At 41.7% G+C, this 26,825-nt stretch overlaps 3 protein-coding genes and 1 long non-coding RNA gene across 5 annotated transcripts; 3 read left to right on the forward strand and 1 right to left on the reverse strand.

Annotated features, from left to right (window-relative positions):
* The first annotated feature begins 557 nt into the window (after positions 1-557).
* Positions 558-9,682, forward strand: fam117aa (family with sequence similarity 117 member Aa). Of its 2 annotated transcripts, XM_086083396.1 has the most exons (8): positions 558-1,088; positions 2,197-2,345; positions 6,410-6,505; positions 6,617-6,733; positions 7,631-7,747; positions 7,829-8,036; positions 8,112-8,313; positions 8,755-9,682. In XM_086083396.1, the coding sequence occupies exons 1-8, from the start codon at positions 986-988 to the stop codon at positions 8,969-8,971; spliced, it is 1,209 nt and encodes a 402-aa protein (XP_085939522.1). In that variant the 5' UTR covers positions 558-985; the 3' UTR covers positions 8,972-9,682. The 2 variants fall into 2 exon arrangements, with proteins under 2 accessions (XP_085939522.1, XP_085939532.1); XM_086083406.1 differs by lacking the exons at positions 558-1,088; positions 2,197-2,345 and adding an exon at positions 5,391-5,575.
* A 271-nt stretch (positions 9,683-9,953) lies between these two features.
* Positions 9,954-18,452, forward strand: slc35b1 (solute carrier family 35 member B1). Its single transcript, XM_086058790.1, has 9 exons — positions 9,954-10,523; positions 11,060-11,163; positions 12,750-12,880; positions 12,959-12,989; positions 13,265-13,425; positions 15,804-15,930; positions 16,262-16,368; positions 16,444-16,597; positions 17,429-18,452. Exons 1-9 carry the CDS (start codon positions 10,399-10,401, stop codon positions 17,479-17,481), a joined length of 993 nt encoding a protein of 330 aa, XP_085914916.1. The 5' UTR covers positions 9,954-10,398; the 3' UTR covers positions 17,482-18,452.
* Positions 15,050-19,477, reverse strand: LOC147182231 (uncharacterized). The gene is made up of 3 exons (XR_015090479.1): positions 18,572-19,477; positions 16,471-16,593; positions 15,050-16,386 (listed from the first exon to the last, which is right to left on the reverse strand). It is a non-coding gene; the product is annotated as an uncharacterized LOC147182231 (long non-coding RNA).
* Positions 19,030-23,808, forward strand: coxfa4a (cytochrome c oxidase associated subunit FA4 a). Its single transcript, XM_086058803.1, has 4 exons — positions 19,030-19,198; positions 19,840-19,928; positions 22,005-22,062; positions 23,586-23,808. The coding sequence occupies exons 1-4, from the start codon at positions 19,157-19,159 to the stop codon at positions 23,640-23,642; spliced, it is 246 nt and encodes an 81-aa protein (XP_085914929.1). The 5' UTR covers positions 19,030-19,156; the 3' UTR covers positions 23,643-23,808.
* The last annotated feature ends 3,017 nt before the right edge of the window (positions 23,809-26,825 follow it).

The raw sequence follows: 26,825 nt of genomic DNA on the forward strand, positions 1-26,825 counted from the left end.
CAAAATGAGAACTCATGTCAAATTAGTATCATCTGTATTCATTTCGCACAATCTTAGTTCAAACGACACACTGGACAGGTTGCCAGTCATTTGCAGGGCACTATATAAACATATAATATAAAAAGCATATATCGCATTCACAATATCTTATGAGGTTTCTTTTTTCATAAGAGCAAAACAAATGTAATTTACATTTTTAAAATGTATTCCTTTTCACACTTCAACTTAATGTTTGTTTAATGTTTTGGAAAAATATATATTGGAATATTCATCCCACTAAAATGTCACATATTTTAAAAATATATAAAATAGTATTTGTTTCAGTAATGTTAATACCGCACAGGGAAATGAAATCTGTAGTTTTAAATCAAATTAATTTAAGTTTTAATATAAATTTGTACTAATTGTCATCACTCAAGGGGAAATTATATATATTTTGGGAAATACTGCTTTTGAAATATTGAATAAATTACCTCTCAATAATTATTCCTAAAAGGGACATTTGTTTTTGACAAAATTATTTTTTCCCATACCATTTTTATGAATAAATCTGTGTATTATGTATTTGAACATTTTGCACAAATACGAACTTTTCCTCCCCAATCGATCACATGTAGGTTGATTAGACATGTCTGCAATCTGCATATACGCATACAAAGGCCATACGATCGTGAAAGAAAAAGAAGTGGGTTGGACGTCCAAACTTTTTTAGGGGATGTAGATGGCAACCAATAGGAGCTTGCTTTCCTTGCACTAACCAACCAGATGCCAGACGGCCCAAAACTTTTGCATGGTGTCGCGACTTCTTCTTGTCACTTGTGTTGGGAGCAAGTAGAAGACTTCACACCACAAGAAGAAAAAAGAAAACATCTGACAGCAAACCACCATGGGACTTTGGGAGCATCAGTGCGCGTGAATAGAAGGGAAGTGCGTGTTCGTGTGTACGCGTGTACGTGCGTGTGAATTCACCGGACCTGTGTAAGAGATGTCGGGCCGAAGTGGAGCAGCTCCTCGCGGCTGCAGCAACTCCAATGTGCCGCTGCTGCCCCTGCGGGCCACGGTGCCCTACCAGCTGCTTTTCAAGACTGGTAAACGCACACACATTATCTGGTCATAAGTACAGACAGTAGGCATGAATATTTCGCTGTAAAATGTTAGGAATGAATGAGATGCAACAAAGAAAGTAACTCTTGCTGGAAAAGTGTCTGTGATACTAAACAATATAATATCCATCATGTTCAGATAGGATGAAATTGAATACATTGTATTATGTACTAGGAAAATTATTATAATATAGATCTGTCACTGGCCGACTGCAATTTTTGGACTCGTTACATGTGTTTACGTATACCACTTTTACAGATGACATCATTTTAATGGTAAATGATGGGACGGCTCACGGCTGTATGGTGATACGTTCATTGGAAGATGAATCGTAGAAAGTACCATCGCGAGTTATTCTGCAATTAATATGTCCCAGGAATCAGCGTAATCATCCATCATTTTCTTCCAATATGTGTATCTGTTGTATCACGATACAAGCAATATTAAATACCAATATTGTAATCACATTATGAGTTATGCTGCCATTCACAGTTTGATATTGTACAATTTCTGTATTGCGATGAAATCCGATGAATAGCAATTCCCAACCCCAACAGATAACATGATGTATCGGCCGTCGCTTTTGTCCATTATTTCTCGCAGTGGCTTTATCGTGATATTGGTAGAAACATCGTGATAGTAACTTGGAAGGAGCTGCGGTGCGATTCCCACCCAAAAATATATCATGTAACATATTGTCCATGGTTTTATTTCAATGTATCGTGCAATTGCTGTATCGAAATACTATTGTTATCAGCCAAGGGCGTCACCAAATGTATTGGCCACCCCTATAAATGTACTTGGCCAGTGGAACTCAAAATCTGAACTTTTTAAGAATAAATGATAAATAAAGAAAAAAATATTACGACTTTATATCATTGATGATTAGGGTTATTTAGTCATGGCAGTCAAAATTGAACACAATGATGATTAAGGCTGTATCACACAGGATGCTTTGTGCTTTACGTGTGGTGCTTCATGTGGGTTGGCCAGGTTCACAGATGTGTGTGTGTGTGTGTGAATGTCTGGGATCAATTTAGTAAATGATTCCGTCTCAAGAGTCTTTTCATGCCTTTTTCTTCTTCCAAAAAGCTGAGCGGACCTCGGCCCGCCCGCCCAAATCCACCATGCGGCGGACCCTCTCTTTGGATGCCATCCTTGCGCCGTACCTGCAGGGACAGTGGCCCAAAGAGACCAAAGAGGGCCCGGCGGGGACCTGTGTTAGTGATAAGGCCACACAGGTGAGCGTCTCTAAAATAAGTGCTGGTTTTCCCCCAAAATTGAAAATGAACTCCCCGAAACCTGTTTCACTTAGCAGTACGAAATTTGGTAGACATGTCTTTCATTAGTAGACCCACAAAAAAGTGTCATGTAGTCAGGCCTGAAAACTCACAGGAAGGCTGCCATTTTGTCAAGTGAACATTTTTTGCTGAATTTATTCATTTCTGACTCCTTAAAACATAATAATTGTGAAAATTCAGCCCCTGTTGCCAGTTTCATTTCGCAAGATGTTATTGGGGAGGCATGACGACCATGTTTAAGCCCGGGAAAAAAGTCATTCCTGATAAGACGGAGGAGGTCCGCCATTTTGGTTTGAAGTGATGATTTTCATTTTGGCCTGTTTTGATTTGCCATAAATGTGAAAATGTTTGAAAATTCTGTCCCTCAAGCCAGTTTCACTTAGAAACATGGAATTGGGTATAGGCCTGCATACCATGAGTTAGACCCACAAAACTCACAGGAAGTCTGCCATTTTGGTTTGAAGTGGCCATTTTATGGTTGTTTTGGCCAGTTCCGACTTAAACATGAAAACATATTGAAAATTCAGCCCCTAGAGCCAGTTTCTCTTTGCAACTTCAATTTTGGTCGTCTACTATAAATAGACCCCACCAAAAATTCTCATTTTTGAATTTGCCGTTCGCAGGAGTTCTTCAAAGATGAGCTAGTCCTATTTCTTCCAATTGCTACCAAAGCCACAAATATAAAAACTTAAAAAAAAAAAACAATATTCAAACCAGAATCAACATGCCAATCAGGTTATGTAATGCGACACTCAGAGAACTTGTGTAGTGTTTGGCTTGCAGGTGTTTGTTTTTTTTTTTTTACATACACAAACCAGCCAACTGAGAATAGTTTTTTTTTGTGTGTGTGTGTGTGTGTGTCAAACTCAAGCATGCATCAAAATGGTGCACAAAACCCCACCCGCCTACGCTCCCAATTTTATCAAGCTCCTCCAAGGTTTCTGGGCTCCTGACACAGTTTAAAGGCGAGCGAACCCCCTTGGCCTCCATTGTGAGGAGCGGCAGACCCCCTCTGACCTCATTATACGCACACCCCATCCCCCTCCACGCATGCACGCACACACACCAGTCAACGTCTGCCGCCCAACCACCCCCAGCCTCGTGGCATCCCATCATACAACTTATTGTTGCCCCGATTTCATCCTTCACTCGCCTTCTTTGCAAACTGCATCTTCGGACTTGATTATTGCAGCATTACGTGAGGCTCAGATGCTTGTTAATTGACGCGTCTTTTAAAAATTTAACTTAAAAAAAAAACATGAAAAAGAGGTAGAAAAATGTGGATTTTAATGTTACTTCAGAAAGTGGAAAATTTGATTTTGTTGCCCAATTTTTGCGGCAGTGATATTTATAATGAACAGCAACATGGAAGCTGGTGTAAACGTAGTAAAGGTAGTAGGAAGAGGACTTCTGATACCTCCACAGGCGGAAAACTTGCAGACTTGTGTTTTTATAGCGCTATGCTTTGTGTTGAAGTATTTATACAGAACAGGGGAGAAAAAGCCCGCTTATTATCGACAGCGTGTACCAGTTTGACTTTGTACCCCCATCCTGTGTCGGTGTTGTTGATACAGAGCAGATCATAGAAATGGGTGTACAAGTACTGGCATTAAGATCTATGTAAAGTGACAGTAAATATGCAAATATAAATATGTCTTCTAAATTAGACACAGCGCGTCTAAAACAACCCTGGCAAATTTAAATGATTAATAAAATAAAATGAGAGAGATAGTTCTCTCTGCTGTCAAATGCTTTGGGCGTGTCCCGATACTCTGAAACCACGCCCTGCTCTGCTGTTTACTCATTTGCTCCCAAAACGTATAAATATGTTCTATTTTAAATATTACCGCACTCCCAAACACATATTTATACGCTTTTAATGTTGTTGTTTTTCAATGCTAGAGCATACAGAAGGCTTTGATGCAGCCTCTGAACTGAAGAGGGACGCTTGTAGAATGGTAGTTATTACAAAAACGGCCAGCAGGTGGCAGCAGAGTATAAAAGAGGTCAACCAGGGCCATGTTGCAAACAAGCTCTTTTCCTCATTTGTGAATAATGATGAAACTTAGCTATATTCTAATGCTAATTGCTGCAAAACGGAAACAGATAGAAATATAAAAAAACAATTCCTGATAAAAGAAGAGACTCTAATCTTTCTTTTGATAGGCTCCATATTTTGATAGCATGGAACAGAATGTTCTGTGGGCCTGGCAAAATCAGTCATAATCCAGTAAAACAGTCGGGAGTGAAGGGGGTTGCTTCAGTGAAAATGGCTGGGAGTGAATGAGCTGACTGTCAATCAAATGCTACTACAACCGATAAAAATGGATGTGACTGTCTAGCATTTTTCTTATGTCGCCACAAGACTCTGGTGGCTAGATGATATCCTGCCTGGTCCTTTTCCCTGCCATGACAAGGAGGTGCCCTAAAGCGGCCACGCCATCGCGAACAGTACAGCACTTTTTCACCTTTTTTACGTGATGTGTGCGCACTCAAAACGAGGCTTTCTAGGCGACTCTGTGTATTTTTCTTGTGTAGGCATAGCTAGCGAGCAAACTGCACGTCACCATCACGCCAAATAACCGCTGACGCCAGCCAAAGTACTCAAGTTCTTATATACCGGGGGTTGTGGCGACCATTTTAGCCTCGTCTCAAAAAATCATGAAGACAAAATGGTGAAAAACAGATTGACGCTGTATTGCAGTTATCTTCAAACATGTATGTATTTAGAAACAAATCAGTGAATTCACCTTCCAGGGTAACTAAAGGCGATGTCCGACACTACCTCTTGCCAAAAAGTACTCCAGTATTACTTAATTACTGCATGTAGCATGGTGGTGCCATTTTGGTGGTCTTTTTATAGCTGCGTGTCTCATGATCCCCCTTTTGGCAAAGGGTGCGAGGTGTCGAGGTGACGGCTGTAACTTTATCCAGGAAAGTCATGGCATGACTCACTCAGACTTATTTAGCCACTGGACGCGACACTGAGGACGACGACAGCCTTTTTCTCTTTTGTGCGTTGTGACGGCGACTAAGTGAGGGCGGGACGCTAACTCGGACCGGATAGTCTGCTAGGGTCCCACAGGGGGGCTCGGAACCAGGAGAATTGGGGGTCAGTGATGGACAGCAGAGTGTCTGCTAGAAGATCGAGAGTCCATGTGAAGAAAACGGTAGCGTGTATGTGTGTGCGTGTGTGTGTAAGGTGCTGAATGCCAATGTTTGCATGGTTGTGTCTATTCATAGAGGTGCCGGTGATGTTGTTTCTACTGTAACGTGAGAGGAAGTGGTTCTGTTGAGTGGTTGCTGTAGCGTTCCTCTGTGCAGGTGCATCCTGGCCGGTGGACTACACACACCTGTTTTGTTTGTTTGTCATACGTTTTTGGAAGCACAAACACTTGCTTTTTTTGAGGGTTGATTTTAGAGCAACCATGCAAAGAAATGCCTTCATGTTTGTGCGTTAGATGATACTGTACCTCACTTTTTACTTTGTCAAGTTACTCAGTTATTTGTCCGTTAGTATGTCAGTCACTGTCTGAGCAGTCATTCAGTTAGTTAGTGGGTAAGCTAGTCAGGCAGTTAATTGGCCAGTCAGTTACTAAATGACTTAGTCAATCATCCAGTAAGTCATTCAGTAGCTGTTTAGCTAGCAGTCAGTTGCTTAGTAACTGACTTACTGAGTAAGTAAGTAAATCAGTCAGTCAGTCACTTTGTCAGTCAATTTTGTAATCCATCTGTTTGTCAGTTACTTAGTCATTCAGGCAAACCGTGAGTATAAGAGTCAATCAATCAGCTAATTAATTATTAGTTATTTAATCAGTCAATCAGTGAGACAGTTGATTAATTAGTCAGCCAGTCAGGTGATTAGTCAATTACTGAGGAAATCGGTTAGTTAGCCAGTTACTTGGTGGAAGTATTAGCTGTGCTGTAAATAAAATAACAATCGTGATAGTTCCCTTGACATTTTTCTTTGTCTTTTGTCTTCCATTTTGTTATCATGCATTCAGACGCCATCTTGTTGGGCAGAGGAGACGCAGGCCAGGAGAAGTATCGGTGGTCACAAGCGTTCAGCATCGTGGGGCAGCGCTGAGCACCTGAAGGAGGCAAGCATATTCATCATTTCTTCTTCCTCTTCTCCTTCTTCTTTCCCTTCTTCTTCTTCCTCACCATCTTCATCATCATCAAGTTTCTCTTTGTAACCAAACTGCCCCCAGGTAGCCAAGCTGAGGCAGCAGCTGCAGAAGCGATCCCGCCATGCCCCTCCCTCCGCGGCGGGGTACGAATCATCGCACCATCAGCTGACCGCAGGTCATGCTGCGGGCGTCAGCCAGGTACAACTGCTGACGCCATCTTTGGTTCTTCTCCATATACAGTAGGAACTAGACTAGACATTGATACAATGTTCTTCCCATATATTTGCAGATTATTTATTTTTTTGTGACCTAGCTGCCATCCTCGGGTCAAAGCCCTGTCTGGTAGAACAGTAGTGCTCAGTAGTGTCATCTTGTGGCATCTAATTGTAAACATTTTTTGTGTGGGAATTACTTCTATTGGTTTTTATTACACCTTTTGTGGGAGTCGTCGATATTTGTAGGAGAATACTATTGTCACTTTTGGAACTTTTGGAGGACCAAGGCGTGGTTGAGCAGCAGGAGCTGTCGTCTAAATTTAGTTCTGAGGTCTTTGTCGGGGCCAGAACAAAACCCCGGCAAGGTGAGGTAACACTTTTCAGGATCCTTTGCAGGCGGGGTCATATCTGACTGGAATCTTTTGGTTCCAGGAACTACAAAGGGTTCCTGGAAAATGCATTTTTAGAAAGTTGTTACTATAAACAAATAAATTGGAAAATAATAAAAAATAATAATTTAGTAAATAAGCAAACTAAAGCATATACATACAGTATAAAGAATACAATAAAATACATTTCAATTTTTAAATAGAACATATTTAATTTTTTTGTTTTTTTAAAATAAAACATATTTAATATTTTTTTTTAAATGACATTAAATAAAATACAATAAAAATACGATGTAAACATTTTAAACATAAACTAAATATTTTGAAAATGAAGATCAAAAGACTCAAACCCTAAAAGTAGACATTCAAATAAATATATGCATAGTTGGTGAAGGTGCTTTGTGGACAGAACATTTTTCTAGTCTGCATGTGGAAATGTCATTGAGGTGGAGGAAATAGCTTGTATAGAGTGGTGGTGTTTTTTGTTCCAGATGTCACCCGTGGTGCCGCTGAGCAGACTGGCCTCGCGTCTACGGCGTAGCGTCGAGGGCCTCAACTTGGAGCTGGAGGAGGCGTTTGTGTCGGAGAAGCGGGACGACCAGCATGAGGTTCAGATCGGGATCGGTTGCCATGAAAACGGGGATTCTTGGAGTGGCAAGAAATCTAACACGCTCTGCTTTGTGTTGCAGCTTTTGGACATCCCGGATGGACACAGGGCTCCCGCTCCGGTCCAGAGGTGCAGCAGCGGCTCCCAGAGCGAGTCCTCACCGGGGCCCTTGGATCTTTCCCTGCTGTCTCCTTCTCAGTCGCCGTGCCCCTTGGATCCTTCCTTGCTGTCTCCGTCCACCTCACCCTCTCCTTTGAACCCTTCGCTCTTCTCCCCTTCCCACTCACCAGGTCAGGTTGTCGCTTTCATGGGTTTAGCTTAATATATTTTAGAAGTACTAACCAGCATTTATGCCCATGTAACAGACTCTACTTCTCGTGAGGTCTTTTGTCCATCTCCTTCCTCGCCTTTCCCTTCATATGCAGTGGATCCTCCCGCGTTGCCACCGTGTGCGTTGTCCTCCTCCTCGCCGCCACCGCAGTTGCCATGTCCTGACCAAAGCTGCTTCTCCTTCCAGCGGCAGCAGCCAGAAGGTTGCGAGCCGCCTCAAGTGTGTCAGGACGCAAAGTGAGTTCCCTCTTCTATGTGTTATATAATGTAGACTCTGGAAAAATGGTAGGGTTTGATATAAAAATGGGTGGACATGGACGTGTTGAAAATTGCGCAATATTTCCTTAAAATGTCCAAAAAACGATGGCGAAAATGTGCAGTTTGATGCGTATGTATTTTTATTCACAATACTTAAAACAATTGTGCCGATTCAAATCAAAATAGAGAGAACAAACAGTAGAAAAATATTTGGTTTGACTTTAAAATGCTTAAGGACAACAAAATAATGGTGCAGTCAAGTCTGACATTGAAATGTCTAAGAATAGTGGGAAAATGTGCAGTTTGATTTTAAAATGCTTAAGTATAATGGGGGGGGGGGGGGGAAATGTGTGGTGCGACAATAAGATATCTAAGAACAGTGGACAAATTGTGCACTTTGACACTAATCTTTCACCGCAGGTCGGCCTCTCCAGATGAGTCTGCCCACCTCCAGCCGTCCTGTCCAGACCTCAACAAGGTGAACTTCACCCCGCACGGAGGCTCTGCTTTCTGCCCCGTCAGCCTCCTCAAGCCCCTCCTACCCTCCATGGACCTGCTCTTCCGTGGCCTGTCCGTCTCGCCCGTCACCGGCTGCCCGGGCCAGGCGTCTCCCACCAGGCAGCTGGGCATGCAGTGAGGGCGACGACCACCTCGCTGGACTAAACTGCTCTGAGTTTACTTGGGGGTTTACTGCCTCGTCACTGTAGCACGGATGGCGGAATTGTGGATGAGTTTGTTTCTGCATTATTACCAATCCCATTGTTTTTGAATGGCTACTTTTCTGCCAAGTCCTTACTAAGAAGAGCTAAAGTATATTTTAGTAGCTTCCTTAAAACATCTGTGATGCTATTTGTATCAGGCAGGATAAATCAATTCATTTCTAGGTTTATGCTGTGTCTAACATTATAAACAGGAAGCCTTAATTGCCCACTGGGGGTTTCTTTCTAATCAAAATATTCCAAATGCAAGATTGTTAAATTGAATTTTTATTTATGTAGACTTTGTTTCTCATTCAACCAGGCCCATGTTTTTATACTGTGACAAGAAAGCTTTTCATTTTATTCTCTGTGAGGATAATTTTTGCCTTAGTTAATGCCATTGTACAGTTGTGTTAATCAGTGTACATATCCTGGTAGAATTAATGAATAACAATAGCATTCTTTCAAGAAAATCACTTCATGGGATTCAAATTTAACTACAAGGTGTTTTAGAATAACACAAAATAAAACATTGAGATCAGTCGAATTTTCCTAAGAACATTTTCTAATTTACAAATTCTGCCATGCAGGATATGTACATTTATGAACACAACAATGCAGTGTGTAGATTAAACAGTGACTGATTTAGGGGAAATGCTTTGTAAGGAAAATGAATGGATATTAAAATCTAATTTCCCATGCATCCTATGTACGACACGTGGATTTGCGGTTTTTAAACCTCTTAGTCCCGCCTGTCTCTACCAGAGCAGCTCTTTGATAGGCCAAGTTGAAGTGCGTGTGTGCGTGTAGTGTATGGACCAATACGCTCAATCCACATAGTGTGACGTTTAAAAGGCACGCGATGTTTTCAAGAAAAGGACCTCTTTTTCCCCTCCTCCTTTCACATTGCCGTGGTACAATGTGTGGCCAGGTATAAAACATATACTTTACCTCACATTACGAATAGAACATTTGTTTTGATTGGTTTCGTCAACGTGCATTGGAGATAAATTTCACTCACGTACAAGAGTAGCGCAGTAAAATAAAAACGTCAAATTCAGGCGAATTTACGGGCACCACCTTTTAAGGTCCTTTCACAACAGCAAATTTTCAGACGCCTATTAATGAAACCTGTCATTACCTCATCACAACAACATTCCTCTGCAACGGACCAGAGATATTTAAACACCGCAAATGAAAAACGGCAAATTAAAAACAAAGTAGCACTCGCTGTGCAAAAGTGAAAAGATAACCTGAGCACCCACTTCGGCTCGGGACCGCGGCTATAGTGGAGCGGGACGTCAGTGTCGGGGGGACCGGGAGCACGGCGGTATCGGTTTCCATACCCGGACTGGTGGTGGACAGCATGGCTTCGGGCAAAGGAGCATCCAGGGGCCCGTCGCTGTTGGAAAACATGCGCTTGCGCTTCATCGTCTGTTTCCTGGGCGTCTTTGTGTGTTATTTCTATTATGGAATTCTGCAGGAAACCATGTAAGTAACCAGGACTTTAGTTGGCGTTTAGACGCGACAGCTGGTGGGAATACTTCATTGATAGTTGACGTAGCTGCCATTCATTATTTTCCCTCACGCGATGATTAATAATGTAAATATCAATATAGTATGGATAGTATATGACTGTAGGCATATAGTCTCCTAATTTTACTTTTGTTTCCAAATATATTGATGCATTGCTTTGCTTACTTCCCAGTAAAGATGTCGAATAGTTTGGTCAAGTAAAAAAAAAAAAAAATCTCTCTCTATATATAAGCAAATGGAGATACTACTTAAGTGTGGCTGTGTGATAGATAAGATGTTGATTATTACAGTATCAGATGGAAGTGGGCCACGACATGGATGGAATGCAGTTGCCCAAGTGGTATGGTGAGGGGGCAGAGATCCTATCTGGTTACTAAAACCTGACGAGTCGACCCACACAAAGTTTAAGTTGGTTGATCTCAAATGCATCAGGACCTCAACACCAGATGAAGTAATAGTATATAACTTTTGTATTACATTTTTCACCGCAGTACAAGAGGTGATTACGGCCATGGCGAACTAAAAGAGAAGTTTCGATTTGCCAGGACGTTGGTGTTCATCCAGTGCATCATCAACGCTCTGTTTGCCAGGATATGTAAGTATTTGGACCTCCATGGTCCAACACAGTTTGATGTGAAATGCTGGTTCAAACAGGAAATATACACAATAGAAATAATCAAACTGTCACCATCACAAATCCTTTATTAACATGCACAGGCAATGTTTTAAGTCGAAGTTTAATGTTCTGAAATGCTGTAAGTGTAACCACTGTCGTTATTTAAAAAAAAAAATTCACTGGCAGATGGAACAATCATGACACCCTATGAATTTTGCCTAGCAACAAGTTGCAAATATATGGGCATGGTTATGTACAATTTTTCATTGGCTTATGGAACAGTCACAATTGTGTTCCTATGATTTCTGGGATTGATGACCCAAGTCTTCGACGGTTGGTGCGAATGGTGGAAAAAACACCACGTTAAACATCCAAAGACCTGAAAGCCAACCTGGAACAATTTGGGATCTTGGTTTCAAGAAGCACCATATGCCACACACTGAACCAAAAACAGGGCTTCATGGGCGAAGACCATTCTTGAGACAGACATAAAAAAGAATGGCTAACCTTTGCCAAGGAGTACCTGGACAAACCACAATTCTTCGGGGAAAATGTTCTGTGGACGGATGAAACAAAAATAGAGCTTTTCGGCAATGCACGCCAACAGTTTGTTTACAGACAGCGTAATGAAGCTTCCAAGGAAAAGAACACCCTCCCTACAGTTAAGCATGATGGAGGATCCATCATTCTGTAGGGCTGCTTTGCTACATCTGCTACTGGAGGCCTTAATCATATCACAGGAATCATGAAACCAGAGAATGATCAAGACATTTTAGGGGGACATGTCCTACCAAGTGTTGGACAACTTTGTTTGAGTCAAAGGTCATGGGTCTTCCAGCAAGACAAATACCTAAAGCGCACATCCAAAAGCACACAGGAATGGTTAAAAAGCAAAAAAATACAGATTTAAAATGGCCACCAATGACCCCTGATCTCAATCCGATTGAAAATCTTTGATATGCGCTGCAATGTGCCATTGCGAAAAGAAACCTGCAAACATTCTAGAGCTTGAACAATTGGCAAAGGAAGAGTGTGTGTGTGTGGGGGGGGGGGGGGGGGGATACCAGCGGAGAAGTGCAAGAAGCTTAGGGATGGCTACAAGAAGTGTTTGGAAGCTGTCGTCACTGTGGAAGGGTGTGCAAACAAATATCAAAGAGGGGTGCCATTATTGCTGCACATGCTGAGTTTTCTATTTCTTATTTGGAATGACATCATGCAATTTGAACATCTATTTCCTTTGTGCAATTACTTTGGACATCCAATTAAAAGGTCCCGATGATATAAATTGGATACATTTCCACTTATTTCCGAATATATTGTAGAGATCATGCAAAAAATTAAGGGGTGCCAATAACAGTGAGCACGACTGTATATTATGTCAAGCTGGGTGACGATGTGGCAGGCGCCAGTACATAGCATTGTTCAGACTTTGTTTTCTATGGCTTTGAGAAGTGCATCTATAAAAAAAAAAAAAAAAAGCTAAAACACCAAGATGTCAGATTTTTGCTTTAAATGTGAGCGCTTACTTCACCATATTGTTTATTCTTTTTCTTCTTCCTCCCCAGTGATTCAGTTTTTTGAGGGTCCCAAACCGGACTTCACCAGGAGCTGGTTGTATGGCCTGTGTTCTCTCTCCTATGTGGGAGCCATGGTGTCCAGTAACTCTGCTCTACAGTATGTCAACTACCCCACACAGGTCAGTCAGAAGTCCTTCTAATGTCTACCAATCATAGTTTATTGAAAAAGTGTTCCTAAAGCAATACCCTGTTTTTAGGTGCTGGGAAAATCTTGCAAGCCAATCCCAGGTGAGCTCACTTTAATTCCCATGACTTCAGAATGACGAATTAGCTTGAATTTAATCTGAGTATTTAAAGTATTGCAGGTGCGATGCTTTATAATGAATGTTTAGTGTTTTGAATTGTGGTGCTGGCATGTTGCACACAAAGTAAACATACTTCTCTCACTTAAGCTGTGTTTGCAGTTCTGCATGTGTGCACCTGTTCTGCTGTCATGCCTTGCCTTCCTGAAGTTTTTTTCAGCTCAAAAAGTCGCTCCATCACATTGTTGTTTATCACTGCAGTGATGATCTTGGGGGTGACCATCCTGAGGAAGCGCTACCCGATGGCCAAGTACTTGTGTGTGCTTCTGATTGTGAGCGGCGTGGCGCTCTTTCTCTACAAGCCCAACAAGAGCTCAACGGTGGCGGACGGCCACGTCTTTGGCTTTGGGGAGATCCTTTTGGTCAGTATTTGCACCTATAGCCTAATTCAAATTAAACGCTGTTAAACCATTTGTGTCCACCTCGCTTACTTTAAAAAAACAACGAAAAACATCAGTAATGAAACTTCACAGGAATGTGGATTTTTGTCTTGTTTTTTTCCAACTCCGGCTCTTTAAAAACAAACACAGTCTAAACATGACAGTCTGATTAATATTACATTTGTGGCATATGAATTATGCAGCAAAATCCAGCCGTTTTTTATTAATCTCGGGGGACAGCCATTTTGCAATTTGCTGTCGCCAGAAAATGACATCACAGTTGCTCAGGGCTCCAATTGGAGGATTGCAATCACGTGATTCCGGCGGCGCTCAAAATTCAACTGGGGGTCAGGAAGTAGGGAACACCCATTGAAAATGATGGAAAGCGACTATGCAAAAGCGTTGGGTGAGCCTGGATATAGCCGATACGCTAAAAATAGTAAAATATGTCGGTTATGATCCTTACACTCTGAGGAAAATAGATTTTCCTGAACTCGTGTCGGATTTGCCTGGTGTGGAGGCAATCGACATTACGAACTACCTTGTCCTCCAGACATCGTACTACACCGCTTGCCGAATGAAGGCGTATAATAGCCTGGAGGCTTACAACTATTTCGTGTGTGTTTTTGTCAGTGAACTCGGATCAAAAGAAGCACTAAATGACTGCCGTCTTGCTCGGGTGAGTAAATGTGATTCAGAATTGTTCTCTTTTAAACTCAAATGTACACAAACATACAACTGGCGTCAGGCTACAAGCTAGCTGGCTAACTGTTACGACTGGTCTTAAATGGTCAAACAGAGACTCATCAGTCATGTATCTACGTTCTGTAATTATGTAGACATCTTGTGAATAAACCAATGCTTAAGTATAAGTATATATTTCCATCAGTATGTTGTGGCCTTCCTGGAAGAAGGACCTCAATTTAAGAACCACTCGTCGTGATAGCTAACGTAGCTAGCATTGCTAAAAAGAAAGACACAGCCCAGCCACCGAGCATGGACACACAAGCTGTAGTACAAACTCCACATAGTAATATCACGGTTAGCTACGTTTCCAGTAATATCGCACCAAGAGTTTTATTCAGCTATGTAAGTAGTTACATTACTGTAGCCTTACCTTTCACGAAGTAATCACTGCATATACGACCGTTGTCCGACTCCGCTCCTCCGGATTTCAGACAAAGGTTTGAAATCCAGGTCTGCCGTCTTTTTTTGGTAATAAAACAAAAATAAAAAAATCTTCGTTATGGGTTACTACTTCCGGGACGGGAAAGTAGCTTTTATTTTGTGAAATAAAATATATTATATAATATATATTTGGCCATAAACAGCACACAACTTGGGCATTTTCTCAGCTTTTTCCTATGGGCAAATTACTTCCTGCCCCCCATTTGGGGTCGGGCCGCTTGTCGTGACGTCACATGAAAGCCAGTATAACGACCAATCATGGCTCACCTGTTTTCTGAGTTTGGTCATGTGACATTCACAAGTTGAGCCGTGATTTGTTGTAACCTAAGCTCTGAGCAACTGTTATGTCATTTTCAGACAGCAGCAAGTGGCAAAAATGGCCAACCGAGGGGATACAAACGTTTGGATTTTGCTGCTAAACTCATGTTCCACAAGTACAATATTAATTTGTTTAGACTAGTGGGTCTAAAAAAAATTGTGGGGTTGCCCTCCCTTTTAAATATCAAATAATATAATGTTCACATGTAATTGGACTGTCAATGGCCAATTGAAACCCATGAAAATGTTTTTTGTTCTATTTACTAGATGTAACCATCAAATTTGTGTAATTTCTTGACTCAGACTGTTTTTTGTAATTAATTTATTTTTACCAAATTACTGTATGTCTTGTACCATTTTTTTTGTGTGTGTGTGGGGGGGCTACTTAAAAGTAATATTTGTAGTTTCCAGAAGTGACATTTAATGGCTTACTGCGATTTAATTACACAATTCAGATTTTTAAGACTTCTGCTGACCATGGAAAATAATTACATTACAGCTCCCTCTTCTGGCTGTCAAAATAATGTACTCTTAGCAAAACAAAAAAAACAAAAAAGTGGTTGTAGAGAATATTTTGGAAAAAAATTCAGGTTGATTTCCAACCTGCACTTTTTAAAAACAAAATATAATTTGAATTGTTAAAAAGGAGTGACTATTTAATACTAATGAGAAGAACCAATTTTACATATGACCATTATATGCAGTAAATGCTGTAAAAAATATACTTTTTAATCTTAAAAATGACAGAACATGCCTCTATGTGGATAAGCATAGCCGCAAACACACTAAAAGTGTAGACTGTAAAATTCCATAAAGACTCAAGGTAAAACTTTATCCTTTTTTTTTTCCTCCAGCTGGTGTCTCTGACGCTGGATGGCCTGACAGGCGTGGCCCAGGACCACATGAGGTCTCGCTTCCAAACCAGCGCTAACCACATGATGTTCAACATCAACCTGTGGTCCACTGTGCTCCTGGGACTGGGTGAGTCATATTCGCAATATTAGAAATGGAACAGTTAACATCCATTTATTTGGTTAAGTCAGGTGTTGCCTTCAAGGATAATCTTAAATCATAGCTTCAGTTTTGTTCCAAATGTCCTTCAGCATCTGTCTGTCTATCCATCCATCCATCCATTCTGTATGTCATTCTTCTGCACACCACTTGGTAGCGCCATAGACACAGCACTTATCCTGCCAGCACATCCAAATCCAAACTTGTCTGAAAGGAGCATTTTATTATCTTTTGTCCTCTTTATGGTCTCAAACTGGAGCCGATTAAGAGGTTAAATACTGTGTGTGTATGTTGTGTGCAGCTGTGCTGTGGACCGGCGAGGTGTGGGAGTTCCTGAGCTTTACAGAACGTTACCCTAGCATCTTGTACAACATCCTCCTTTTTGGTTTGACCAGCGCGTTGGGCCAGGTGAGCCAACGTTAAAAGCTAAAAGCAAAGAGGGCGTATTCAAAATAAATGACACGGTTTCCTGTTTGACGCCAGACGTTCATCTTCATGACGGTGGTTTACTTTGGACCGCTGACATGCTCCATCGTCACCACCACCAGGAAATTCTTCACTATCCTGGGCTCCGTCCTTCTCTTTGGGAACCAAATGAGCGACATGCAGTGGGTCGGCACCATTCTGGTGTTCCTTGGTGAGAGAGATTGGCACTTTAGTTGGATGTACAGTGGTACCTTGATTTACAAGTTTAATTTGCTTCGTGACCATGCCTGTAACTTAAATCAGTCTAATCTCAAATCATCTTTCCCCGCTGAAATGAATAGAAATGCCATTAATCTGTTCCGGTCCTCCACAAAAACACCGGCACACTCTGCAGTATTTTACTGTTTAAAAACATACAGTATTAACATAGAAATGAACTAATTACAGTTGTTGCTTAGTTAATGGACATTGTGCTTTGCCTTCTGATGTGCGCCCCTTTGCCACCAGGGAACAGTATGATAAGTAGTTAGTAGTTCCGTGTTAGAAAAAAAAGTTAGGTATAATACGAGTGTATTTGCTGACAGATCACAAAAAAGACTAAACTGCAGTTATATTAGATGTTTTTTGTGTGTGCATAAAATTAAAAAAACTTAAACCTGTGGATATTGTTAAATGATCTGTTTATATGTTTGCGTCTCCGTTTGTGTTCAAGTGTCCATTGTTTTAAAAGTTAAAATATGACTGCAACGTTGATTTCCATTTATGGCATTTTGCATTATGTGTTTGCAAATTTATGTGGGTGGTTAAATAGATATGAATTGTCTTTGTTTTATGTTTAGTTGTACAGTAAACTTCAACTAGGAGTGACAAACAAGTTGAAGCAAGCAGACGTCCCTTTTTCAATGTTATAAAGTAGCGCTTGCAACTGAAATCATTGCTCGTAACAAAGCAAAAAATGATCTGGATAAAATCACAAGTTGCGGTACCATTGTATTTTTTGACAATTACACAGCTCCTCATTATGCCTCTGTTGACCTTTCAGGCCTGGGATTGGACGCTAAATTTGGCAAAGGACCAAAGAAGACGACCCATTAGGACCCTCGAACACAATCCACCAGCCGGAACCTGACTTCTCGTACTGGCTGCAACTTCTATGACCTCGTTTTAAAAAGAATTAATTCAGACTCCTCTGTTTTAACACATTCATCAAGGACAAACAATTCCAGCATTTAAAGTCATGATGACTTTAAATGCTCAGTGATCTCATGTTGCTTGCAAAAATGTTTCAGTAACACATGTTCTTGGCCAATAAAACTGGTCAACACACATTTTGGCGCCAAAAATGTTTCAACGGTTTTAGGGTACTTTGATGTCACTGAATACTATTGGCTCTAGTTTTTGAGTTATTTCTAATTTTTGTTTAAAAAAATGCTACAATTACACACATTTTGACATTGCTATTCTGTTTATATGGTATTACTTTTGATGAGGCTCTGTCTGTCTTTCTGTCCATATAGTATTCTTTGATTTTTGATGTGATATCATGAAAGACAGCAATTGTTATCACAAACGTTTTTTATATGCAAATCATGTTCCATATGCAAATCAAGCAAAAATTCAGAACATTTGACAATATTAGCAGTAAACTATTTTTTTGTAATGTAACACAGGTGATGTCAAAGCACAAACACACTTTTACTAATGATCAAAGTACATTTCGTAAACTGTCAAAGCATTCATAAAAAAAAATGTCTCCAATTCGACGTTTCTTCCACAGTTAATGTGTGACTACACGGATGGTAAAGGAAGAGACCATTGTTTCACAAGATTTTTGATATCCCCTTATCAATTAATTGTCAAAAATATCGCTCTCAAAAACTAAAGCCAATTCAAAGAAACAGGAGTCACTCAGATGTAGCAGCCCAAATTACAGAGGAACCATTAAAATATTTTTGGCACTAGAAGAAACGTTGGCCAGCATAATGGTGAATTTTTATTATTATTATTTTTTTTGTACAAGTTACCAATCACTTGCATTAAAAGAAAATGGTCACCTTTCCTCGTAATTTTTTTTTTAATTCATTGAAATCCTGGTGAAAACGCTAGTCATCAATAACTATTTTGATGACTTAAATCCATATTTTATCCCATTATGAAAGTGAAAAAGTCTGAAAAGGTGGCTTACTTTCCTGTAGAAGGTTTTGAAGATCTTGTAGGGTTATTTTCTGGTCATTCTTCATCTCCAACCGTGCTAAACAGCGCCTCCTACTGCCACTTTAAATGTACAGCTGGCGCTCTGATGGCCACGCTCAACAAACCATTCCATCATTAACACACTACTGATTGAAATAAACTTTACGATTCAAAACGCTGTTTAAACGTCACTTAGATCCACTTTATTGGCATTTGTGTGTGGTCGTGACGTCTTTTACTTTACATAAAAAATACCAGAAATAACTTGTTTACACAAACTAGAACAGTGACAATTTTACAGTCGTTGTTTTGCCAGTATAAACGTATCAATGAAGTCTGAAATTACAATAATACAAACTTTTCAAGATGTCTACGTATTTTTCCGTATTACTTTGAAGAGTATGCAAAACAATTGAATATTATTAGTCTTGCGATTTTTTACTTTTCGTCAGGCAATCTCCTCGACCTCCTCTTTCAGTCTGCGGATTAACTAACTCGGTTTTGTCTTGACTTCCTTTAATCTTTTTATTTGTGTACAAATTGGGAGAAAGCACAACCGACCTTACTACCTGTCAAGATGTTGGCCACGGTCCGCAAGCAACTTAGGAACCACCCGGCTGTGAGTAAACGAGTTTTATCCGTGGAAAAACAGCGATGTCGCAATGTTTGCTTCGGAATTCTTTGGATTTTGGTGGTTAGCTAGCAACGCTAGCTCTGACACGCGCTGAATTTCTTCGACAAACTTTGTCAAACGCAAATTAACACCCTTTTTGTCGTTAATCCATAACGCGTAGATACATGGAACAGTTTAAGTGCTTCAACGCGTGGCGTCAAATCGGCGCATATCCTGATAAGAGTGACAAGTAGGTGCTAGGTCGCAAATAGCAGCTGCTAGCCACTTTGTAAATATCGCTTACACCGTACTAACGTCATTCTGGAACATAAAACGCAAATTAATTCAATAGAATAACACGTTAATACTTTTAAAAGCACGTTTTTAAGAGTAAAGACTAAATGTTTGTATTTATTTATTTATATTAAATCGATAAAATGTATCTACAAAAAGTATAGTTACATACGTTATTATAGCAACACCTGATTATATTCATTTAAATAATTGAAACGTTTATTATTAAGTAAATAAATAATTAAACAAACTATTTGTTATTTTCCTACGTGAGGTGTCCATGGTTGTGTTTGTGACTAACTTTTCATTGGCAGCTATTTTGTTCTCTCATGCTGCTGTCTTGCTCCTTGCAGCTGATTCCACTCTTTTTCTTCATTGGCGGCGGCACACTCATGTCCATGATGTACCTGGCTCGACTGGCCCTGAAGAACCCGGATGTCTGGTAAATATGCTCAAATGGGAAATTTAGAAGGAATATAATGTCTACTACTACAAAGGCAGTGGCGATTTTGCCGTGACCAGCAACTCTCCTGCTAGTGCTATTTTGCCAAGTGGTTCCTGCCTTGCTTCACTCCCAACTGTGTATTTTCACAAAGTTTGCTTAACCCTAACCCTAAGAGCAAATAGGCTGTTGTCAAAAAACTTGTAGTTGCAAAAAAAACAAAAAAAAATAAGGTATGAAAACTGTATTTGATCCTGTGAGCATGTGCTTGCCGTACTATTACGGAATTAATTCATTGATAGTAGACATGATAGCTGCTATTCATCATGGGATTTATAATGTATGTAAATAATATGAATTATAACTCTCCTAAATCATTTTAAAATGGAATATGCCTGCTATTATTATATAAAACCTGCTATTTATTTTGAACAGACTAAAACAGGGAGTTGTCACTTTTATTACTTTATTAGAAATGCATCCTAAATTTGTGTTTAGTTGTTTGTATTGTGTTTTAGATTTACATTCTCTATTGCAGAGCAACTGTTCTGACTTTGGTAAAAAAATAAACAAAAGGGCTTTCTTAAAAATGGTCTGTCATTGGATTAATATAAATTTTATGTATCAAAAGTATAAATGGTCTCAGTGAGTACTTGAGTTGGGTACTCGTTCAGGTACTTCTAATAATAATAATTATAACTTGTATTTATCTATAGCCTTTCAAGGAACAAAAGGATTATTGCCAACTATGTTTATGTTGATGAGTGTCAGTAATTAAAAAAAAAAACTGCACACATCCTTTTGGATTGATAGTTTGCTTTTTCGTAAAAACAAAAAAAACAGAAACTTACCTTTCATTAGACCTATTGTAATATTATCAAGATATCTGGCAAAAAATATTGAGCTATGAAATTGTGTTCATTACGCACAGCCCTAGATTTTGTCAAACAGATGCTAGTGTAAATACACTCACTACCACTCCACACTTGTAAATTGTATCAATGCCCCAAGAACGCCACTAGGTGACAGTTTTGCTCCACAAAGACATTTCTGTTAGATCTCCATTGTGGCCATCATGTGTAGCTTGTGTTTGGTGTTTTTACTTTTTCACCTGTGTGACAGGAATGTTAAGTGTTACATTAAACATTGTCTGTACAGGTAATAACTGTTTAAAAGGAAAATTCAGTGTATTGCTTTTAAATAGCTGTTCTTAAACTCACTTTTATTGTTTGACTTTCTCTAAATGATGTTTTGTTATGTCTCTGCATTTTCTTTTTTACTTCTTGATTTTCTCTTGCATTTTACTGTTTGTGTAAACTGCTAAATCATTTTATTTTGTTCGTTGGCTGTTTTTACTGTCAATCACCTTGAATAGGCACTATTACAAATGTTTATTATTTAGTGGTGCTCCGATTATGATTGGCCAATTTTAGTGAAAAAGTATGTGATCCACATATGTGGATCACAAAATCTGATCACCCGCAGCTCACACTTTACAGCCTGTGTGTGATTTAGCCCCCTTCTCTTTTTCCGGCAGGTTATAGATCAAACCAGTAACTGAATTATAATATGTCTGTCTGTTTTCTCCACTGTCAATTTGAAATGATTTCCAGTTTTGTATCATACATGATGGAAATTTGGATATGTTTAAAAAAAATCTGAATAATCGAGTCATTAAAAAAAATTGATAGACAGATTAATCGATTATTACAATAATCATTAGTGAGCATCTTTAAACAAACAAAAAAAAGTTCACCTAATTCATGTGATAGGTATTGGAATCTGTATCAGCCCGTCTCACTAATGGATGATCAGAATCAGGATCATAAAACCTGATTGGAAAACCCCTATTATTATCATGCATTGTGGCAGTTTGACATAGGAACGGATTCATTCATGTGACAATGTTTCATACAGAAAAACATTGTCAAGTGTCACAGAATGGATTGGGTTGCACTTTGGAGGCTCCGCCATGCTTAATCTTTTTTTTTTGTCATACGTTGACAGTGTTGGATCATTCCAGAGGTTTTTCCCCCCTTTAAATTAAGTTTTTAATCATTTATTTGATTTTTGCAGCTGGGATCGCAGGAACCCCGAGCCATGGAATAGGATAGCCCCAACTCAACAGTACAAGGTTGGTTTGAAAAATAATCAGTTTTGTTAATATCACATCAAGTGTTTTTGATAAGGACTCTGCATTTTTAACAAGTATAAGTACAGTAATTTCTGGTCTATAAGGCGCACCTGACTATAAGCCGCGCTAGCTAAATTTGGGGAATACTCAAGTTTGTTACACATATAAGCTGCACCCGACTGTAAGCCGCAGGTGTTTTAATGTTACCGCACCAGGTTCCCGCTACTTTTTTTTCCCACAATGAGGGCGCAAATTGTCTCGCTCTCATTCTGGCTCTCCTAATGTATTTGGGCTCACTTGGTTTGTTTTGCTCTGCCTGACGCTCTTGCGCTTCCTCTATAGTGCTTGTGATCTGATGGATAATCCGCACCTTTGCATTAGCCACAGGGTCGGATGCCAGTGAAAAAAGTAGCGGCTTATAGTCCAGAAATTACTGTAAATGAAAATGTCAGAAAGTAAGATAATTTTAAAGAACCTTTTAGGTGGTAGTTTTTTGTGTTGGAAATGATCTATGAAAGTTTAGTGCAATCATTCTTATTAGTTGCTATGTCAAATTTGATAACTTTTGTTGTAACTTCCTGTCAGGCTTGTTTTTAATGCAGGGATTTCTATTTTTTTCATGAACATAAAAGACCAAAACAAATTTGCTCTGTACAAGATTATGTGGAATGGTGTGACACTGGCCAAGGATGAAATCAATAAATATTTTGTTAGATCTAAGACTTCAACTAGACTAATTGCAATTTCTGCAGAAATTGCGTGGGAATGCTGAAAGCTGAATGCTAATAGCTGAATGCTTTTGAAGTAAATTGAAAGATGAATTATGTGAAAATTTCAAAGTATTAATTGTAGTAATGAATAAAAAGAACACTTGAGCCCGGGAGGCGTGAATTTTTGAAGCAAGTTGAAATTTATATGAAAAAGTGTTATCTGAAAGTACCCTCCATTCATTTAGATTAAAAAGTGGAACTAATGATATCCAATGTAAAAAAAATCAAATAAAATCACTCAATAGCGCCACCTAGGCATGCCCCCATTCATTCAGTTGGTAAAGTGTACTTTTGGATTTGAATACGCAACCTCCTGGTTACTGGACAATGCATTTTACCAAGTGCGCCACTAAGCAGTGTCAGAGAGCTGCTAATGATGAACAGTTGTATGTGTGGAAAGTGGGACTTGGAAAAAGTCCAATGTCAGTCCCATTGAAAATGAATGGGGAAAAGTTTATATTTAACGTTAAATTGTGCCAATACTGTAAGTAATTTGGAATCAGACTATAAAAACCCTGGAAGCGAGCGGTGTAAATCGGATGTATTATGTGGGAGTTGTTTCATGGCAAAATAGTGAGGAGGAAAAAAAATCACAATAACGTGGGAATGCTAAAGTGCTTCTTAGTGAACATTACTGCCACCAACAGGACCACAGAGGAACTGTAGCCACCCCCATTTGCAATTGTAACAAATGGGAGGGAGGGAGCAGTTAAGAACTTCTGAGCCAACTTTCTTCTCTGCTGTGCTCTTCAGTTTTACACAGTCAACATGGACTACAGCAAACTGAAGAAGGAAGGACCCGACTTCTAAAGCGTCTCCCCTCTTGGACCGGTTAGGTGCCAGAGGGTGTACCTGCGCAATGATTCACATTTAAGCTTCTTCATCACATACCTTTTATTTTAAACACCTGGTTTCCAGTTTTGGGTGTGTCAATAAAGTGAAAGGAGTCTTTTCTCCTCCTAACAAGAGAAAAGAATCAGTTTCTTTTTGTTGGGATTATTTGTCTTTGTCCTTGTGCAGCATGTTCAGTCGTGTCGTTTGCTTTTTTTTTTTTTTTTTTTTTTTTTTTAAGAGCTCAGTATTGTTCATTCGGAAATGTCATCATCATTGCTCTTTTTTTTTTTTTTTAAATATATATATATATATATATACATATATACATACATACATACATACCTTTTTTTTTTTTTTTTTTTTTGTGTGTGTGGGTGAGTATGTGTGTGTGCGTGCGTGCGTGCGTGTGTTTGTTAGCTCACCAGAAAACCTATTAGAAAAAAAAAATCTCATACCGTTCACCTAAATCGAACACCAGGAGACCCGAGGGGACCGAAGAAAACCAAGGAAGGTGAAATCCAGCACCGACCAGACACCCCCCACCAGAACTCCTCCCCAGCCCAAGAAACATCCAGACCCCAACAAATCCAAAAAACATAAAGTCAGGGAGGCCTCAAGAGACCAACGGAGAGACCGAGAAAAGGAAGGAAGGACAGACGAAGCCGCGTGAGATCCGAGACACCAGCCTCCACCGATTCAATAACCTGAGGAGGAAACAGATTGTGTCTGAGTTTCGGTAGATGCTGGTGTGGTGGATCTGGCATGCATGAAAATCTCCACCAAAGAGGGGAGCCGTCGACCCCCGCCGGAACAGAACAAGCGCAACACCTCAGGGCCCCCCAGGCCGCGGCAGCGCCAAAGGACGACCCCCGGGCCCCACCAGGGCCACCGGCCGGAGAGCAAACCCAGGAGCAGGAGCGCCCCCCGCCCCAACACGGCCCGCGCCCCCGGCCCAACGCAGCAGGACGGGGCACTGCAGGCCCACCAGGCACCCCACCGGCCCCCAACCCCCGCCCCCCCACCACCCCCCGCCACCCACCCCAACCCAGCCCCAGCCGCCCCCATGCCCCCAATCCCCCAGACACCCCCCACCCCCAGCACCCCCCCCACCCCGCAACCCCCACCACCGCCCCCCCCCCAACAAAGCCGCCCCCCCCCCCGACCCCACCCCGACCAACCGGCAGCCCCCCAACCCCCGACCCCCAGCCCCCGGGGACCACCCGCACCCAGGCACCGGCGCCGAAGAGGGGCCGGACAGCGGAGCGGAGAGGGCAGCCGCGCCCACCCCACCCCCCGCCGTGTGGAAGGACGGAACACCGGGGGCAGAAGGGGGAGATGGGGGCACCGGAGGGCGGCCGACACCCCCGAACCCCAGGCCCAGCGGGGGAAGGCCCCGGTCGTCACCCCAGCGTTCTTTGTGAAAATTAACCCCTGTTACTGAGTCCGCCAGCTCGCGGACTGGCGAACTCTACCCCTAAACCGTGAATGTGACCCCACCCAGTGTATATACAAGTGTGTGTGTGTGGTGCATTAAAATTAGGAGCAGGTGAACCGGAGCCGATGGAAATGATATTCCCACGCTCCGATCCACCCGCCACCCAAGCATGTTGCTGAGTGTATGTGGTGCATTAAAAAAAATAGATAGGGCGGGGGGTGGCGACACGGACAGGGGACCGCAGCACTGCTCTATACTGCGGCCCCCAACCGATGGCACCCCCACAAGCCCCCCCCCCACCCACAAGTTGTGTGGTGTATTAAAATTGGAGGGGAGTTGTAGGGTGAAGACGGTGTTTCCACCCTACCCCACCCCCCAAAGTGTGTTATGTGCCCTATATGTCTATAAAAGTGTATTGTGCAAACCTAGTGTAGTGAGTTAAGAGGTGTGACCAGCGGGGCCCCCCCCAACCGGGCGGGGGCAGGAGGCGCACCGGCCCACCAAGCCCCCACCCACCCCACCAGGACCCCGGCGGGCATATGGGACCCGTCCGGCGGGGCGATAGGGCTCGCCCCCCGGATACTGGGTCCCGCCCGAGGTGTCAGGACGCCCACCGGAGCGGGGCGGGCACGACACCAAACCCCAGCCACCCCCGCCGGCCCCCATAGCACCGAGACCCGGGCCATGGATGGAGCCCCCGGCCCAGGGGAGGGGAAGGAAGGCGTACCGGGGAAGGGGAAGGGAGGAGGGAAGGGGACGACAAGAAGGGCAGGGGGCAGCGGCAGGGACGCAAGGAGAGGGGGAGAGGAGGAGGAAGGGCGACGAGGGAGAGGGGACAGGGAGGCGGAGGACGGGCGGGGAGAGGCGAGGAGGGAGAGGCAGCAAGGGGGAGGAAGGGGGAGGGGAGAGGGAACCACCGGGCACCCCGGCGGCCCACAGGCCCCGAACCGCGTCGCCGGGCCCAGAGCGACGGACCGCGCCGGAACGGCGCCGCCCCCGACACCAGGGAAAGCCCCGCAACGCAGCACCCCCCAGGAGACCCAGGGAACGGCCAAGACGCAGCCGCCACCCAGCAGCCAACAGAGGGGCAGACCCGCCCACTCCCCGCCAGGGGGGACAGCACCCACAGAATTAACCCACTGGCATGCCGTGAATCCGAATATCAACCCCTGGTGCCCATCGGAGGTGAATCCGCTCGATCCCGCTGGCAGCAGCCGGGTTCCTGACTATGGAAACACAACCATTAGTTACAAATTGCCTAATACAGAAACATCAATGCCAGTTATAACGCTGCTGTGGCTCTCGCTAACAGGCAGAATTAAAATCCAAGTTTAGGTTAAAAAATTCTATATACGTAGACCATGTTTCTTTAAATTTTGACATTTGGTTTTTATTTGAGGCAGATATTTTTTCCATTAAAATATGATTTATGAGGAGGTTAGACCATTGGTCGATATTCAAAGTTTGTTTATTTTTCCAGTTAACAAGAATTGTTTTTTTTGCGATAGTAAGGGCTACAAGTATAGATTGAAATTGTTTATGTGGTAAGTCAATTGTTGTTAAGTCACCTAGCAAACACAAGTTTGGAGAGAACGGTATCCTACAGTCCAAGACAGCGGAAAGTTTTTCTAAGACTTTAGTCCAGAAACACATAACCGGAGTACATAACCATAAAGCATGAAAATAAGTGTCTGTAGTGTTTTGTAAACACTGGAGACAAATGT

This window comes from Leptonotus elevatus, chromosome 1, assembly GCF_054856555.1.
Source record: "Leptonotus elevatus isolate MCC_2025b chromosome 1, RoL_Lele_1.0, whole genome shotgun sequence".
NCBI classification, from domain to species: domain Eukaryota; kingdom Metazoa; phylum Chordata; class Actinopteri; order Syngnathiformes; family Syngnathidae; genus Leptonotus; species Leptonotus elevatus.

What these genes read in the sequence shown, in the direction of transcription:
- slc35b1 (XM_086058790.1), top strand. Translation starts at nt 10,399, where the DNA reads ATGGCTTCGGGCAAAGGAGCATCCAGGGGCCCGTCGCTGTTGGAAAAC. An exon ending in CGCTCTGTTTGCCAGGATAT is followed by an intron (nt 11,164 to 12,749) that starts GTAAGTATTTGG and finishes CTTCCTCCCCAG; the next exon opens with TGATTCAGTTTTTTGAGGGT. An exon ending in CACTGTGCTCCTGGGACTGG is followed by an intron (nt 15,931 to 16,261) that starts GTGAGTCATATT and finishes TGTTGTGTGCAG; the next exon opens with CTGTGCTGTGGACCGGCGAG.
- coxfa4a (XM_086058803.1), top strand. Translation starts at nt 19,157, where the DNA reads ATGTTGGCCACGGTCCGCAAGCAACTTAGGAACCACCCGGCT. An exon ending in CTGAAGAACCCGGATGTCTG is followed by an intron (nt 19,929 to 22,004) that starts GTAAATATGCTC and finishes TGATTTTTGCAG; the next exon opens with CTGGGATCGCAGGAACCCCG. An exon ending in CCCCAACTCAACAGTACAAG is followed by an intron (nt 22,063 to 23,585) that starts GTTGGTTTGAAA and finishes TGTGCTCTTCAG; the next exon opens with TTTTACACAGTCAACATGGA.
- fam117aa (XM_086083396.1), top strand. Translation starts at nt 986, where the DNA reads ATGTCGGGCCGAAGTGGAGCAGCTCCTCGCGGCTGCAGCAACTCCAAT. An exon ending in GCGCTGAGCACCTGAAGGAG is followed by an intron (nt 6,506 to 6,616) that starts GCAAGCATATTC and finishes AACTGCCCCCAG; the next exon opens with GTAGCCAAGCTGAGGCAGCA. An exon ending in ATGCTGCGGGCGTCAGCCAG is followed by an intron (nt 6,734 to 7,630) that starts GTACAACTGCTG and finishes TTTTTGTTCCAG; the next exon opens with ATGTCACCCGTGGTGCCGCT.